General features: G+C 46.4%; 1 protein-coding gene across 1 annotated transcript in view; it reads left to right on the plus strand.

Annotated features, from left to right (window-relative positions):
* GABBR1 (gamma-aminobutyric acid type B receptor subunit 1) overlaps window positions 1-12,634 on the plus strand; it is a 28,828-nt gene that overhangs the window by 12,190 nt on the left and 4,004 nt on the right. Inside the window, exons 12-19 of the mRNA XM_061398586.1 lie at window positions 5,620-5,862; window positions 6,456-6,519; window positions 7,974-8,051; window positions 9,401-9,551; window positions 9,997-10,129; window positions 11,438-11,554; window positions 11,657-11,764; window positions 12,189-12,282. Of these exons, the coding sequence (XP_061254570.1) occupies window positions 5,620-5,862; window positions 6,456-6,519; window positions 7,974-8,051; window positions 9,401-9,551; window positions 9,997-10,129; window positions 11,438-11,554; window positions 11,657-11,764; window positions 12,189-12,282 (988 nt within the window). The remainder of the gene's footprint in view (window positions 1-5,619; window positions 5,863-6,455; window positions 6,520-7,973; window positions 8,052-9,400; window positions 9,552-9,996; window positions 10,130-11,437; window positions 11,555-11,656; window positions 11,765-12,188; window positions 12,283-12,634) is intronic.

Consider the following 12,634-nt stretch of genomic DNA (forward strand, 5'->3'; position numbering starts at 1 on the left):
CACTCTTGATTGATACTCAATTAGCTTGGCTCCTGATGCTTTTTAAAAAATGATTTTCTTTTAGAATTTTAAATGCAGAAGGGATTTTTGAAATCAGTTAGCTGCAGATAGCTGGTTAGTGACAGATCTTGGGCTAAAAGACACACTGGTTGATGTGGGAATCAGCCTAGAGGTGAGGGGCATAAGTGGGTAGGGTGTGGTGTGGTGGGGAGCCTCCTTTCTGGTTCAGGACTGCACTAAAGAGTATGAGAATCTTGGCTGAGCTTGATAGGGAAACCTATGTGTCTGCTTATTATTCAGGTACAGCCCCAGATCTGGAATACCTACCTTGGAGAGCATTCTAGGAGCACGTGAATAACTGTAAAACCATATGAATATCTTATTTATTTTTTATTTTTTTGGCCACACTGCGAGGCATGTAGGATCTTAATTCCTGGATGAGGGATTGAACCCATGGCCCTTGCATCAGAAGTGTGGAATTTTAACCCCTGGACTGCCATGGAAGTCCTGAGAATATCTTATCTTTTTAAGATGCTGTAGTAATAATCACTTTTATATAGTAAACCAGGAGCTTAGACACATGATTTCAGTGACTCTCATAGTGATATTCTGATGTAGATTTTTCATTTCTATCTTATAGACCAAGAAATTGAGACTCAGAGAGGTTAAGTGATTTATCACAGGTCACCAGCTGCTGAGTGGTGAAGCTGGAATTGAATTCTAGTTGAATCTAACTCGAAACCATCTGCTCTGTAACCTCCCATGGAAAACCTTGAAGTCTCACTAAAAAGCTTGCCCTTATATCAGCTAACACTGTTTAGCAGATGACAGTTCTTGAGCAAGAGAGAGATAAGATTCAGGAAGTTTATTCTGGCAGTGGATTGTGATGGAAGGGTCAGTTGCTATGTGTACTTTAATCATGGATACTGTGCTGTGACATTTTCAAGGGATCTTGTTGAAAAATTATGATAGAAAAATTCTGCCATGTCGTTTCCATGTAGATCACCTGAGAGGTGAGTTGTCCTGAGACCCTGGGGAAGTAGAGGAGGTGGTAACTGAAGCCAGAAAAGCTGGTTGGTGCGCTGAGCCCAGGACCTGCCAATAGTGCCTTCTGCTCCTCTGCCCTGATAGGAAACAGGGATTTAGTTGGGCGTATATAGGCCCCTGGGCTTTTGAGTTGGAGGATCTCTTTCTGACTCTTGGTCTCTAGAGAAAGATGGTGCCTGCCTTTGAGGTCTAGAGGTATTGCTAGGCCTGCTTGATAGCCTAAAATGCCAGATGAAGAGGCCAAGATTTTTCAGAGTGTAGAAGCCATCTTAATAATTAACTAGACACAAGGTTATAGATGGATCAGATAGGACCAAGAGAAGTGGATTGGAATCAAGGGTGGAGCCTACGACCCAGAACCGAGGAGATTTAGAAGAAAAGCAGAGTTGTCTTCTCTCTGTAAGGAAGGCCTTGCATTTAGATCAGTAGTTCTCAAACTTTAGCCCGTATCAGAACCATGACTGGGCTCTTCCCTTGGAAGTTCTGATTCAGTGTGTCTAGAGTGGGACTGAAACTTAATACATTTCAACAAGTTCCCTGAGATGTTGATGCTACTGGTCTGGGGACCACACTTTGAGGCCTGGTAGTGCAGTGTTTTTCAATCAGAGGTTGCAATATTTAGGGAAGTTTTGGTTGTCACAACTGGTTTCTAATGAGTTGGCCAGGAATACTACTTCTTTTTTTTTAATATTTGTTTGGTTGTGTTGGGTCTTAGTTGTGGCATTCGAACTCTTAGTTGTGGCATGTGAGGTCTAGTTTCCTGACCAGGGATCGATCCCCAGCCCCCTGTATTGGGAATGTGGAGTCTTAGCTGCCGGACCACCAGGGAAGTCCCCAGGAATACTTCTAAATAACTTACAATGCAAAGGATCATCCCCACAACAAAGGATTATCCTGCTCAACATGTCAATAGTGCAGAGACTGAGAAATTCTGGTTTAGAGAAAGAGTTTTTAGGAGCCATATATGGGAGAGTGGATTAGAGTGGTTTTGGAGAAAAATAGCTCCAGGCTGGAGCTGTACTAGAGCTCAGGTATGAGGCAGTATACCTGGGGATAAGATATGGGGACTTCTTTGGCATTCCAGCAGTTAAGACTCCATGCTTCCAGTTCAGGGCAGGAGGGTTCCATCCCTGGTCAGGAAAATATCCAACATGCCACCAGGAGAGGCCAAAAAATAAAAATTAATTAAATAAATGATTTTAAAGAGTCTGGAAAATTAAAAAAAGATTGTCAGTAAATTCTGGTTGGGATAGAGGAGTTGGGTACAATAGAAAATAAAAATCTACCTCAGGATATACATTTTAGATCACCACTGGACATCTGTTCTCACATATAGAGACTGCCAACAGGACTGTTAAAAATTTAGGATCATACATTGGTACTTGGGTAATTCATTAATAATTTACTATTTTCTATGGGTTTTGTGGAATTTTTGTCGTTTTCCTTAAGCCGCCTTATAACATTTCTATTTGAAAATATATAGCCATCATTGCTGACCCAAAGAGGAGAGACTTTTTGGTAATTTTAGTCATGCCTGAGGGCAGTGGTGCTCCCCGTATCCAAGTGTGTTAGTGGTGGTGACCGGAAGCCAGGGGAGTATGAGGATCGGGGCTGGGTAGAGTGACATGCAGAGCAGATGATTCCCTTCCTGTCTGAGTGATTTTTGGATGCAGGGTTTACTTTGAACTGAAGGCTGGATGGGCTTGGAGGCTGACAGGTTGCTCAGGCTAGTTGCTATCTGCTGAGCAGGTGCTATTGGAGAGAGACATTCCAGTTTACAGGGTAGTTGGAAGCGAATGGACTTTGAACGGATTGGAATCCCAGCTCAGCCATGTGCTAGCAGCATACCTTCAAGCAGGTGAAACTGTTCTGTGTCTCAGGTTCCTTGTCACTTTCTAAAATGAGCATATATAGTATTTACCTCATTGGGTTATCTGAGAATTAAATAAGTTGACATATACGAGGACAATAATAAGAACAATGTAGATATCAGCTATAATTATGATGAACATTATTCTGTATAAGAAGTGATATTAATGAAACATTTCAGCACAAAAGTATTAAGAGGACTCGGTGATTTGAAAGAGTCTAAGGTGATCCTAAGGTTTCAGTCCTATATACTGGGGAGTGTTGGAAAAATAAAGCTTATTCTTAGATATTTTTAATTTGAGATTACTGATTATATAGTTACAAATGCCTTAGAGACAGAGATTTAGGACTTGAAATATTGAGCTGGAATTACAGATTTGAACATTGGTAATAATGATGAGGTTGAAAGAGAAAATGTAACGTTATACTCAGCATTTTATAATGTTGTAATTTCATCCTTATAACAACTTTTCAAGGTAGTTAATATCACTCCCACTTTAAAGCCAAATAACTCCATGTGCTGTGCTTCATTGCTCAGTTGTGTCCGACTCTTTTTGACTCCATGGACTGCAGCCCGCCAGGCTCCTCTGTCCATGGGGATTCTCCAGGCAAGAATACTAGAGTGGGTTGCCATGCCCTCCTCTAGGGGATCTTCCCATCCCAGGGATCAAACCCAGGTCTCCTGCATTGCAGGCAAATTCTTTACTGACTGAGCCACCAGGGAAGCCCGAATAATTCCATAGTGAAATCTAATAACTTGTTTGAGATGAAATAGCAGCTTGGTGGATTATTTGGAATTAGAAGGCATCTTTCCACTTATCCATCCAATGGACATTTTTCTTAAAGATGGTTTTTTGAAAAATAATTTTATTTATTTATTTATTTTGGCTGTGCTGGGTCTTCATTGCTGTGTGGGCTTTCTCTAGTTGTAGTAAGCAGGGGCTACTCTCTAGTTGTGATGTATGGGCTTCTCATTGTGGTAGCTTCTCTTGTTGTGGAGCATGGGCTCCAAGGCATGCAGGCTTCAGTAGATGTGCTCCCAGGCTCTAGAGCACAGGCTCAATAGTTGTGGCACATGGGTTTTGTTGCTCCTCGGCATGTGGATTCTTCCTGGATCAGGGTTTGAATCCATGTCTCCAGCATTGGCAGGTAGATTCTTTACCACTGAGCCACAAGGGAAGTCCAAAGATGGTTTTTTTGGAAGCAGTTTTTAAGTTCACAGGAAAATTGAGAGGAAGACACAGAGGTTTCCTATATGCTCCCTGCCCCACTCCCTGCTTCCCCCATTATTGGCATTCCCCACCAGAGTGTTTACAGCTGATGAACCTATACTGCTACGTCATTAACACTCAATGTCCATTGTTTACAGAGGGCTCACTCTTGGTGTTGTACATTGAGTGGGTGTTGATAGATAGATAATCACATTTCATTGCCTTCATCTATAGACACTTGTTGTTTGTCCAGAATGGGTGAGGCACAGTGCTGGATGCTGAGGATTAGGAGCAGAAGAGACCCTGGTCCTGTCCTCAGGAGGAGCAGAGTGCAGGCTTCCTTGTCTTCAATCCTGGGCTGTTTCTACCTCAGCACACTGCACATCCTTTGCATTTCCCATTCCCCCGTGTCTCCAGAAAGCTGAATAGAAGGGAAAGTAGGCGGGGCATCTGGAACAGAGATTCATATTTATTCTTCATTCATCTATTCATCCCTTCATTAGAGTATGTATGTATGTTGGTCTCCCGCATTGCAGGCAGATTCTATACTGTCTGAGCCACCAGGGAAGCCCATGTATATATGTTAACACATTCCAAGTCTAAACAGAGCTGTGTGGTGCCCCTGTGTGTTAGCTGTGCCTTGTCAAGAGGTGGACACTGAGCCTTTCCTGGTATGGTTTCTGGGAGGTAAGGAAGGGCAGACATGATTTTCCCCATTATGTAGAAGACAGTTCCAAAAAAAGAAGCAATTTACTTGCAGTCATTTAGGTAAACAGTGTTACTGCCGGGTATAGAAATTCAGCTCTCTTGATCCATTTCATGACAGAGTTAAAGGAGCTCTTATTCTTTTTAGCTTTCTTGGAAAAAGAAGATGTAAGGTTGGGAGGGGTGTGGGTAGGGATTGAATAATCGACTTCAAATGTGTGAAGGGTGTTTCTGCAATCCCTAGTCTTCTGAAAACCATCCAAGAGACAGTGAACTGAAAGCACATGAGGATGGCAGGAAGTTAGCACGCTAAAGAAAAATCTTTTTGGTTGACAGGGCGAGGAAGGCTGTGGTGTCACCTTTTCTGGGCTCTTTCAGACTTGGAGGAGCTGTTAGTTCCTGCGTCAGCTCTGTTGGGAGAGTCTGAAGGCTGAGAGAACACCAATGCTGCAGCTCCTCACTGGCAGGGCCACATCTTTGCTTTGCTCTCTCTCTCTGCTTTCATTTCATTCTCTCTGCTGTTCATTATGCAGAGTATCTATTTATTAAACTTCTCTGCTTGCAGTTCTGAGCTTGCAGCTGTGCACACTAAGGCCATCGGAACCAGTTAACCCCTGCTCTAGTCTAGTAGCTTCTGATCTTTGACGCGCATGTATAGTTAAAGATGTTGAATGTACAGAGGCTCAATCTGACAAGAACACAAACCATCCATTCAAGTCAAAGTGTCAGAGCCAGACTCAGAAGCCCACCCTACTCCAATCCTTTTGACCTGTTCTTCCCTTCCTAGACGTCCCAGGAATTTGTGGAGAAACTGACCAAACGACTAAAACGACACCCCGAGGAGACGGGAGGCTTCCAGGAGGCACCCCTAGCCTATGATGCCATCTGGGCCTTAGCACTGGCCCTCAACAAGACGTCCGGAGGGGGCGGCCGTTCGGGTGTGCGCCTGGAAGACTTCAACTACAACAACCAGACCATAACTGACCAAATCTACCGGGCAATGAACTCCTCGTCCTTTGAGGGTGTTTCCGTGAGTTACAGCAACCCCTTTGCTGGCCTCAGTCCTCCCATCTGGAGACATGCCTTCTGTCTCAGTTACCTCTCTGCAATAATCAGTCTCAGACCAGGGAAGTAGGAGCCCCTAAGCCAGAAAATCCCACAGAAGTCTAGAAGAACGATGATATATTCCATTTCTTCCAACCTCTCCCCTCACTTCTCTCAGTCCCGATATTTATGAGTCAGATGAAAATTACAGGATTTTAATAGAGGAAGCAGCCTGAAAGATCCTCTCCCTATTCCTCTTAAAGTGGGGAAATCAGCATCCAGAGGGACTTGGTGACTTGCTCAGGTCACACAGCCAGAGGCCAGGTCCCCTGGTGTTCCATCTGGGGATTTTTCCCATTCAAATCTCCTAGGTGAAGCTTCTTTTCCAAAGAATAATGTTTCTAAAATCTAGGGTATGGGCATCTGGGGTATGTCCTATATGCAGGCAAATGCCATAAATAGAATTCATTCAGAAGCTCAATTACTTCAAAAACATAAGGATTCAAAGAGGCCCTGATGTTCTCGTTTCGCTCTTGCTTTTATCCCCTTTGCCTTCCTCCACATGTTTCTCCCCCTCAGGGCCATGTGGTGTTTGATGCCAGCGGCTCTCGGATGGCATGGACGCTCATCGAGCAGCTGCAGGGTGAGCATAGGGATGTGGGGGGATGGGGAGGTCAGTTAGGGGGCCAGGCTGGGGCTGGGCTAGGATACGTCTGGGAGGAGAACCCTGGGAGACATGAAGACATTGCCTTGGTGCCTCCCTACCTCCTGCCTGCTCTTCCGTGTTCCCCAAGCTTTTAAATAATGATGATGTTGATAATAAAAAGCTTAGCGATGGATGAATTTCTTTGAGTTGCAGTGGTTGTGCATGCAAATTGAAAACCACCATTCTTTTCCCCTAATGGCCCCCATTTTGATTTGAGAAATTTCCCTCTGGTGGGTGACTTGAGGGGTTCATGACTTGTCAGTGGCATATTCATGGACCCAAGGAAAGCTGAATCTAGGAAACATGCTATTTTTAAAGGGAACCTATTGCATTTCCTTGATATGTAAACAATTAGCTCTAATTTTTCTGCAGTACATCTAGTTTGGCTTTTCTAGATGGTATATGCTTATAACTTCACACAGTGAGGTATTTGCAAAACTTGTGAATTAGTTTTTCAACTCCACTCCACTCAGACTCTTAGAGCAGGGCCAAAAGAACCATTTCTTGGCCTCCTGTGAAAAGTTTCTTTTCCTTCTCCTGACCTCCTACATCCTCTCAGATCTTTGTAACCAGGACAAGAACGAATAGACTTCAGCCACGGTCCAAGGGCTGCGAGTTGGCTTTAGAAGAAAAAGTTATGGTAACTGGGGCAGCTCTAGAAATCTTAGGAGTGGCTGAATTTTACTTTGTGGCTTTTTAAGAGGCAGATGCAACTTGTGTAAGAAATTAGAAGCCAAGTCAATGGAAGAGAAATTTCTAAAATTAAAATGAAAGCCTCTGGGAAAATAGATCTTGTGATTATATCAGGAGAGGAAGAATAAGCAGAAACATGTTTAAAGATTTTTAAGCCAGAATCACAGTGAGAGACATTTTCCTGAGGTGTGAGCCCATGGAATAGGTGGCAGACATCCTGTGCAGCGTTCTTCACTGAAGGGCTTAAAGCATATAAGATATTCTTGTTTGTTCGTGTGTGCTTCCCTGGTGGCTCAGCGGTAGAGAATGTGCCTGCCAATGCAGGAGACATGAGTTTGATCCCTGAACTGCGAAGATTCTCTGGAGAAGGAAATGGCAACCCACTCCAATATTCTTCTGGGAAATCCCATGGACAGAGAAGCCTGCAAGGCTACAAGTCCATGGAGTCACAAAAGAGTCAGACATGACTGAGTGACTAAACAATAATTTCTTTGTGTTGCCTTGGAATCCACCCTATAGTGCTTTTCAATCAGATCACTGTTTCAAGTGGCCCCCAGATCCTTCCAAGTATCCTTTGGGGGCTCAGGTGAAGGGAGAATCAGATATGACCACAGAGATCTACTTTATGGAAGTGGGAGGTTGAGAATGCTTGGGATTAGCTCGTCACCTACCTGTGGTTACTCCTATCATCTGTCCAGGTGGCAGCTACAAGAAGATTGGCTATTATGACAGCACCAAGGATGACCTTTCCTGGTCCAAAACAGATAAGTGGATTGGTAAGTGGGTCTTGTTTATAATTTCCTTTAACCCTTCTGAACCATTGATGAATACTATGTTTGAATGAGGGTGGGGTGGTTGGTACCATGGGGTTGAAATGAACCAGGGGCTGGGTTTCTGAGAAAAGGAATAAAACCTCCAAGATGTGGGTAGGAGAGACTGGTGCATCTGGAGAGGGTGTAGGTGGTGGGTAGCAACGCATTCTTAAAACTAGTACATTCCTGGGACGACTAGGGATTAGGTGCAGGGGGCGGGAAATGAAAACTCCATTTGGGTTTCCCAGATGTTCTGGTGACCTGATGTATCTGAATCAGCTACTTCAAGCCTCAAGTTGCCTCTTAGCTTTCTTAGGAAGACGGTTACTTAAATTGTAGGAGAGGACGTAAAACCTCATTTAATTGTCTTCTGTTAAAATGTGCTTTTTAAGGAGAGAAAGGAAGCAATTATATTCCTTGTGTGCTTGGTGGGCTAAATAATAGGAAATGGGAAATATACTCAAGGTAGGCAAAATGAGGACTCTATTGATCAAAAAAAGGCTTGGTGTCTTCAGGAGGGGGAAGGGCACAGCCATGGAAGACAGCTGCCATCTGCCCTGCCCAGCTGAAATCGAGTAGTTCTCAGCACTGCTGGAGTTCTGAATTTTTTTTTATAATTTGAATTTAGGACAGTGTTCTGTATTGCTATAAATGCTTCATGGCCTAAATTATGCCTTTTTTTTTTTTTTTAAAGCTCAGCAAATTGAAATTAGTCATTTTTTCCCCCCCGCTTTCTGTGAATTCTGTGACAACTTTGAGCTTCCCTTTAATAATAACTGAGAAACACCTTTGGGAATATCACCTAGCTAGGGTTAAAATCACAGATCAGTTTTTTTTTTTTTTTTTTTTTAAAGAAAATTCCTCCTAAGGTTAGGAGGCCAGACTCTATTTTGAGGCACTTTAGCTTCATGACTCTATGACTGTCTTTTGCAGCTTCTGATTTGAGCTGTAAGAGACCTCATAAAATTTATTTCTTAGTATCCCCCTCTTTCCCTTCCATTTTTCTTTCCTGAAAGAAAGATGAAAAAACACAAAGAACAAAAAGCAACAACAAAAAGACTACAACTTTGGTGATACAGCTCAGCCTCTAGCTCCATCTTCTTGTTTCATTTCTGATTGCTTCCTAAGAGCCCCAGAATCAAAGAGCATTTGGGCTGCAGCAAGCCCTGATTCAGGGCAGTTAGGGCCTCCTGTCCTCAGAGTTAAAAGACCTGGGTGCCCATCAGCAGCTTGGTCCTTCTCCCCTTTCTCCTGTCCCGCCTTCATACCTTTGTCCTTCCTCCTTTCTCTTCCCCCTCCCCTGTGCCACGCAGGAGGGTCCCCTCCAGCTGACCAGACCTTGGTCATCAAGACGTTCCGCTTCCTGTCACAGAAACTCTTTATCTCCGTCTCCGTTCTCTCCAGCCTGGGCATTGTTCTAGCTGTTGTCTGTCTGTCCTTTAACATCTATAACTCCCATGTCCGGTAAGTTTCTCTTCTGACATTTCCCTGTCCTGTCTGCTTCTCCAAGATAACTGTCATTTGCTTGAAGGGAGTGAGAAGGAACGTATGTAGCTCCTGAGGCGGTGCGTCTCTGAGGTTGCCACTCTGGATTAGTGTTTGCCCAGTGACGACTGGGAATGAAAAGGGGGAAGCCAGGTATAACTCCCATCCCTGCTCCAAAGCAGCTAATGGAAAAATAAAAAAGCTTTTGGGATCAGGTAACATAATTTAGGGTTCTAAAGAGTGTGTGTGTGGCAGGGTCCTGTGCCCGGGAAGCCGTCTGTGGGACCCCATGACCGAACTGGCTTTGTCTCCTGGTCCTGAGGTTGGGGTCAGGCTGTTGCGGGGTGTTTGGGGAGCTGAGCCTCCCTGGAGAGGAGGGTAATTCTGCTCTTCAATCTCTCCCACCCTTCCGCCTCTGCCCTAGTTATATCCAGAACTCACAGCCCAACCTGAATAATCTGACTGCTGTGGGCTGCTCACTAGCGTTAGCCGCCGTCTTCCCCCTCGGGCTGGATGGTTACCACATCGGGAGAAGTCAGTTCCCCTTCGTCTGCCAGGTGAGGAGGGGGTGGCAGGTCTCCTGCCACAGCATGGTTCTCCGGCCCGCCCCCTCAGGAATGCCTTCTGTGATGCGCCGTCCCCTGCCTGTCCTTCTTGTCTTTCCTCCTTGTCCCTAGTTCTTCTCCTGACATCGCCCTCTGATCTCTGTCTGGCTCTGTCCCTTCTTTCTGTGCCTCCAGACTTTTTCATTCTGTAGCTGGCTTGTCAGTTCCAAGGTTGCCATGGCATGCCTTGCAGAGAAGGGTAGGGAGGTATTGAAGGCACAGGAAGGGGGTCTGCACAGAGAACCCTCGGACAATGGTGGCCTGTCTGTGGCGCGGGGGCTGAGAACAAGAACTGGGGACTTCCCGTGGGAGCCTTAGTTGTGGTTGGGAAGGACGGAGGCGGGGATCTGAACCAACAGCAGGGAGAATTGGGGGGAAGGGACTGCTCTCACACAGGGAGGAGGCCCTGTGGGACTCTTGGCACATGGAAGGTTCTGGGGCTACAGAGTAAGCCTGGCTTCAGCGGCAATATTTGTTTGATTCTCTCTTATGCTGGTGGGAAATACTGCCCCTGTCTTTCCTGCTCATTCTCACTCTTCTCCTCTGCTCTGTACCTATCCTGATCACACGTCTGTACACATGGCATTTGCACATACATACACCTACAATTCTTCAGAGAGACCCAATACAGTGGGAAAGTAGATAATTAGCAGTGACACACAAGAGGTATCAGAGCAGGGATCTGCTGTGGGAGTGAAGAGAAAGCAGCTGACTGTCCGAGTGGCTGCGTGGACGTCACCAAAGGCGGCATGTAAATTGTGAAGGATGCAGGGCTTTTGTCAGCTGGAGAAATAAAAGAGGGTTACTCCAGGAGCGGAGGGAGTGTCCTCTGGGTAGCAGAGGCACAAAAGAGAGTAGATCAAGGGCAAGGGTAAGCAAGCAAGCAGTTGAGCAGGGCTGGAGCACGGGGCAGGTGAGTGTCTGGGGCAGGTAAGGGTCTGGGGGGAGAAGAGGCTGGAAAGGTGGGTGGGACCATGTTGTAAAGGGTCTCATGCCACATCTGGAGGTGTTCAGGCTGCAATCTGCAGGCCTTGGGGAACAGTCAGAAGTGATTGGCTATTAAAACCCATTTTTTAGCAAGATTATCCAGGTGGCAAAGTGCAAAGAGACTGTCTGCTGCCCAGTCACCTTCCCCACCCAGCCCTTACCGGCTGCATCCTGCCAGTCTGGTCATCCGTTCCCTCCTACAGCCTTGCCCCATCCTGGCACTGCTCACCTGCTGCCCTGCCCTATTCTCTCCTGCTCTCTCTCCTTTCCTAGGCCCGCCTTTGGCTCCTGGGTTTGGGCTTTAGCCTGGGCTATGGCTCCATGTTCACCAAGATCTGGTGGGTCCATACAGTCTTCACAAAGAAGGAGGAAAAGAAAGAGTGGAGGAAGGTGAGCTGCTCCAGATCCTTCAGCCCCTAGCACCTGGGCTCTCAGGGATTGGGAGGCCCTGTCCCCTACCCCAACATGCCTGTACTCTGTGTGTTGACTCAGACCCTGGAGCCCTGGAAGCTGTATGCCACGGTGGGCCTGCTGGTGGGCATGGACGTCCTCACCCTCGCCATCTGGCAGATTGTGGACCCCCTGCACCGGACCATTGAGGTACCCTTTGAGGAGGCGCTTGGGTCAGGAGGCCTTGCAGGACACACTGGTGGAAGGGCCTCAGGAGCTGCAGGGGGTCTTGAGGAGAAGAGCTGCCCATGGGAGGTGTGTTCCAGCCCTGGGTATCTCAGCAGCTCTCCCTGCTTCCTGGAGGGAGCCCTAGCAGACACTCTGAATTCCTGTGACGAAAGGAAGAGGTGGGGATCTGGGAGGATGGGCAGATTTTCAGACATCGTGAAAGTGAGGGAACAAGCACTTATAAAGTGTTTAGGCAAATGTTCCCAGGCCTGGAGTTGGATATGGAATGAGAACTGAGGATCTCTTCAGAAAGAGGGGGCAGAACTGGGAGTCGGGGACTGAGCAGAGGTGGGGAGGGGAGGGGAGGACGGCAACCATCTTGCCTGTGGCTCTCTCTCTTCCTTAGACTTTTGCCAAGGAGGAGCCGAAGGAAGATATTGACGTGTCTATTCTGCCCCAGCTGGAGCACTGTAGCTCCAAGAAAATGAACACGTGGCTTGGTGTGCAGGGTGTGGGGGAGGGGTGGGGGAGATGCCCATAAAGGGGGGCTAGTAGGGAGGGAGTGTGTATGCAGTGGGCAGTAGCTTTGAAGAGAGAAGGGTCTTTGGAAAAAGAGGCAGAGAGCTCATGTCAACTCAGTTTGAATCTCCTCCTGTTTGTCACTGCATTAGTCTTTTCTGAGCATGGGGAGAGTTGGTCTTTTGCCTGAAGTGCTTAGTGTCCACTGCAGGGATGAGGCAGAGCTTGTGTTCATCAGAGGGACCAGTGATGTGGCCTCACCCTCATCTCCATCTCTGTCTGGTTCACTCCCTGGAGTGAGACTGGGGCTTCGAGGGGTTAGGCCCCTTTGGC

Source organism: Bos javanicus, chromosome 23, assembly GCF_032452875.1.
Source record: "Bos javanicus breed banteng chromosome 23, ARS-OSU_banteng_1.0, whole genome shotgun sequence".
Taxonomy (NCBI): domain Eukaryota; kingdom Metazoa; phylum Chordata; class Mammalia; order Artiodactyla; family Bovidae; genus Bos; species Bos javanicus.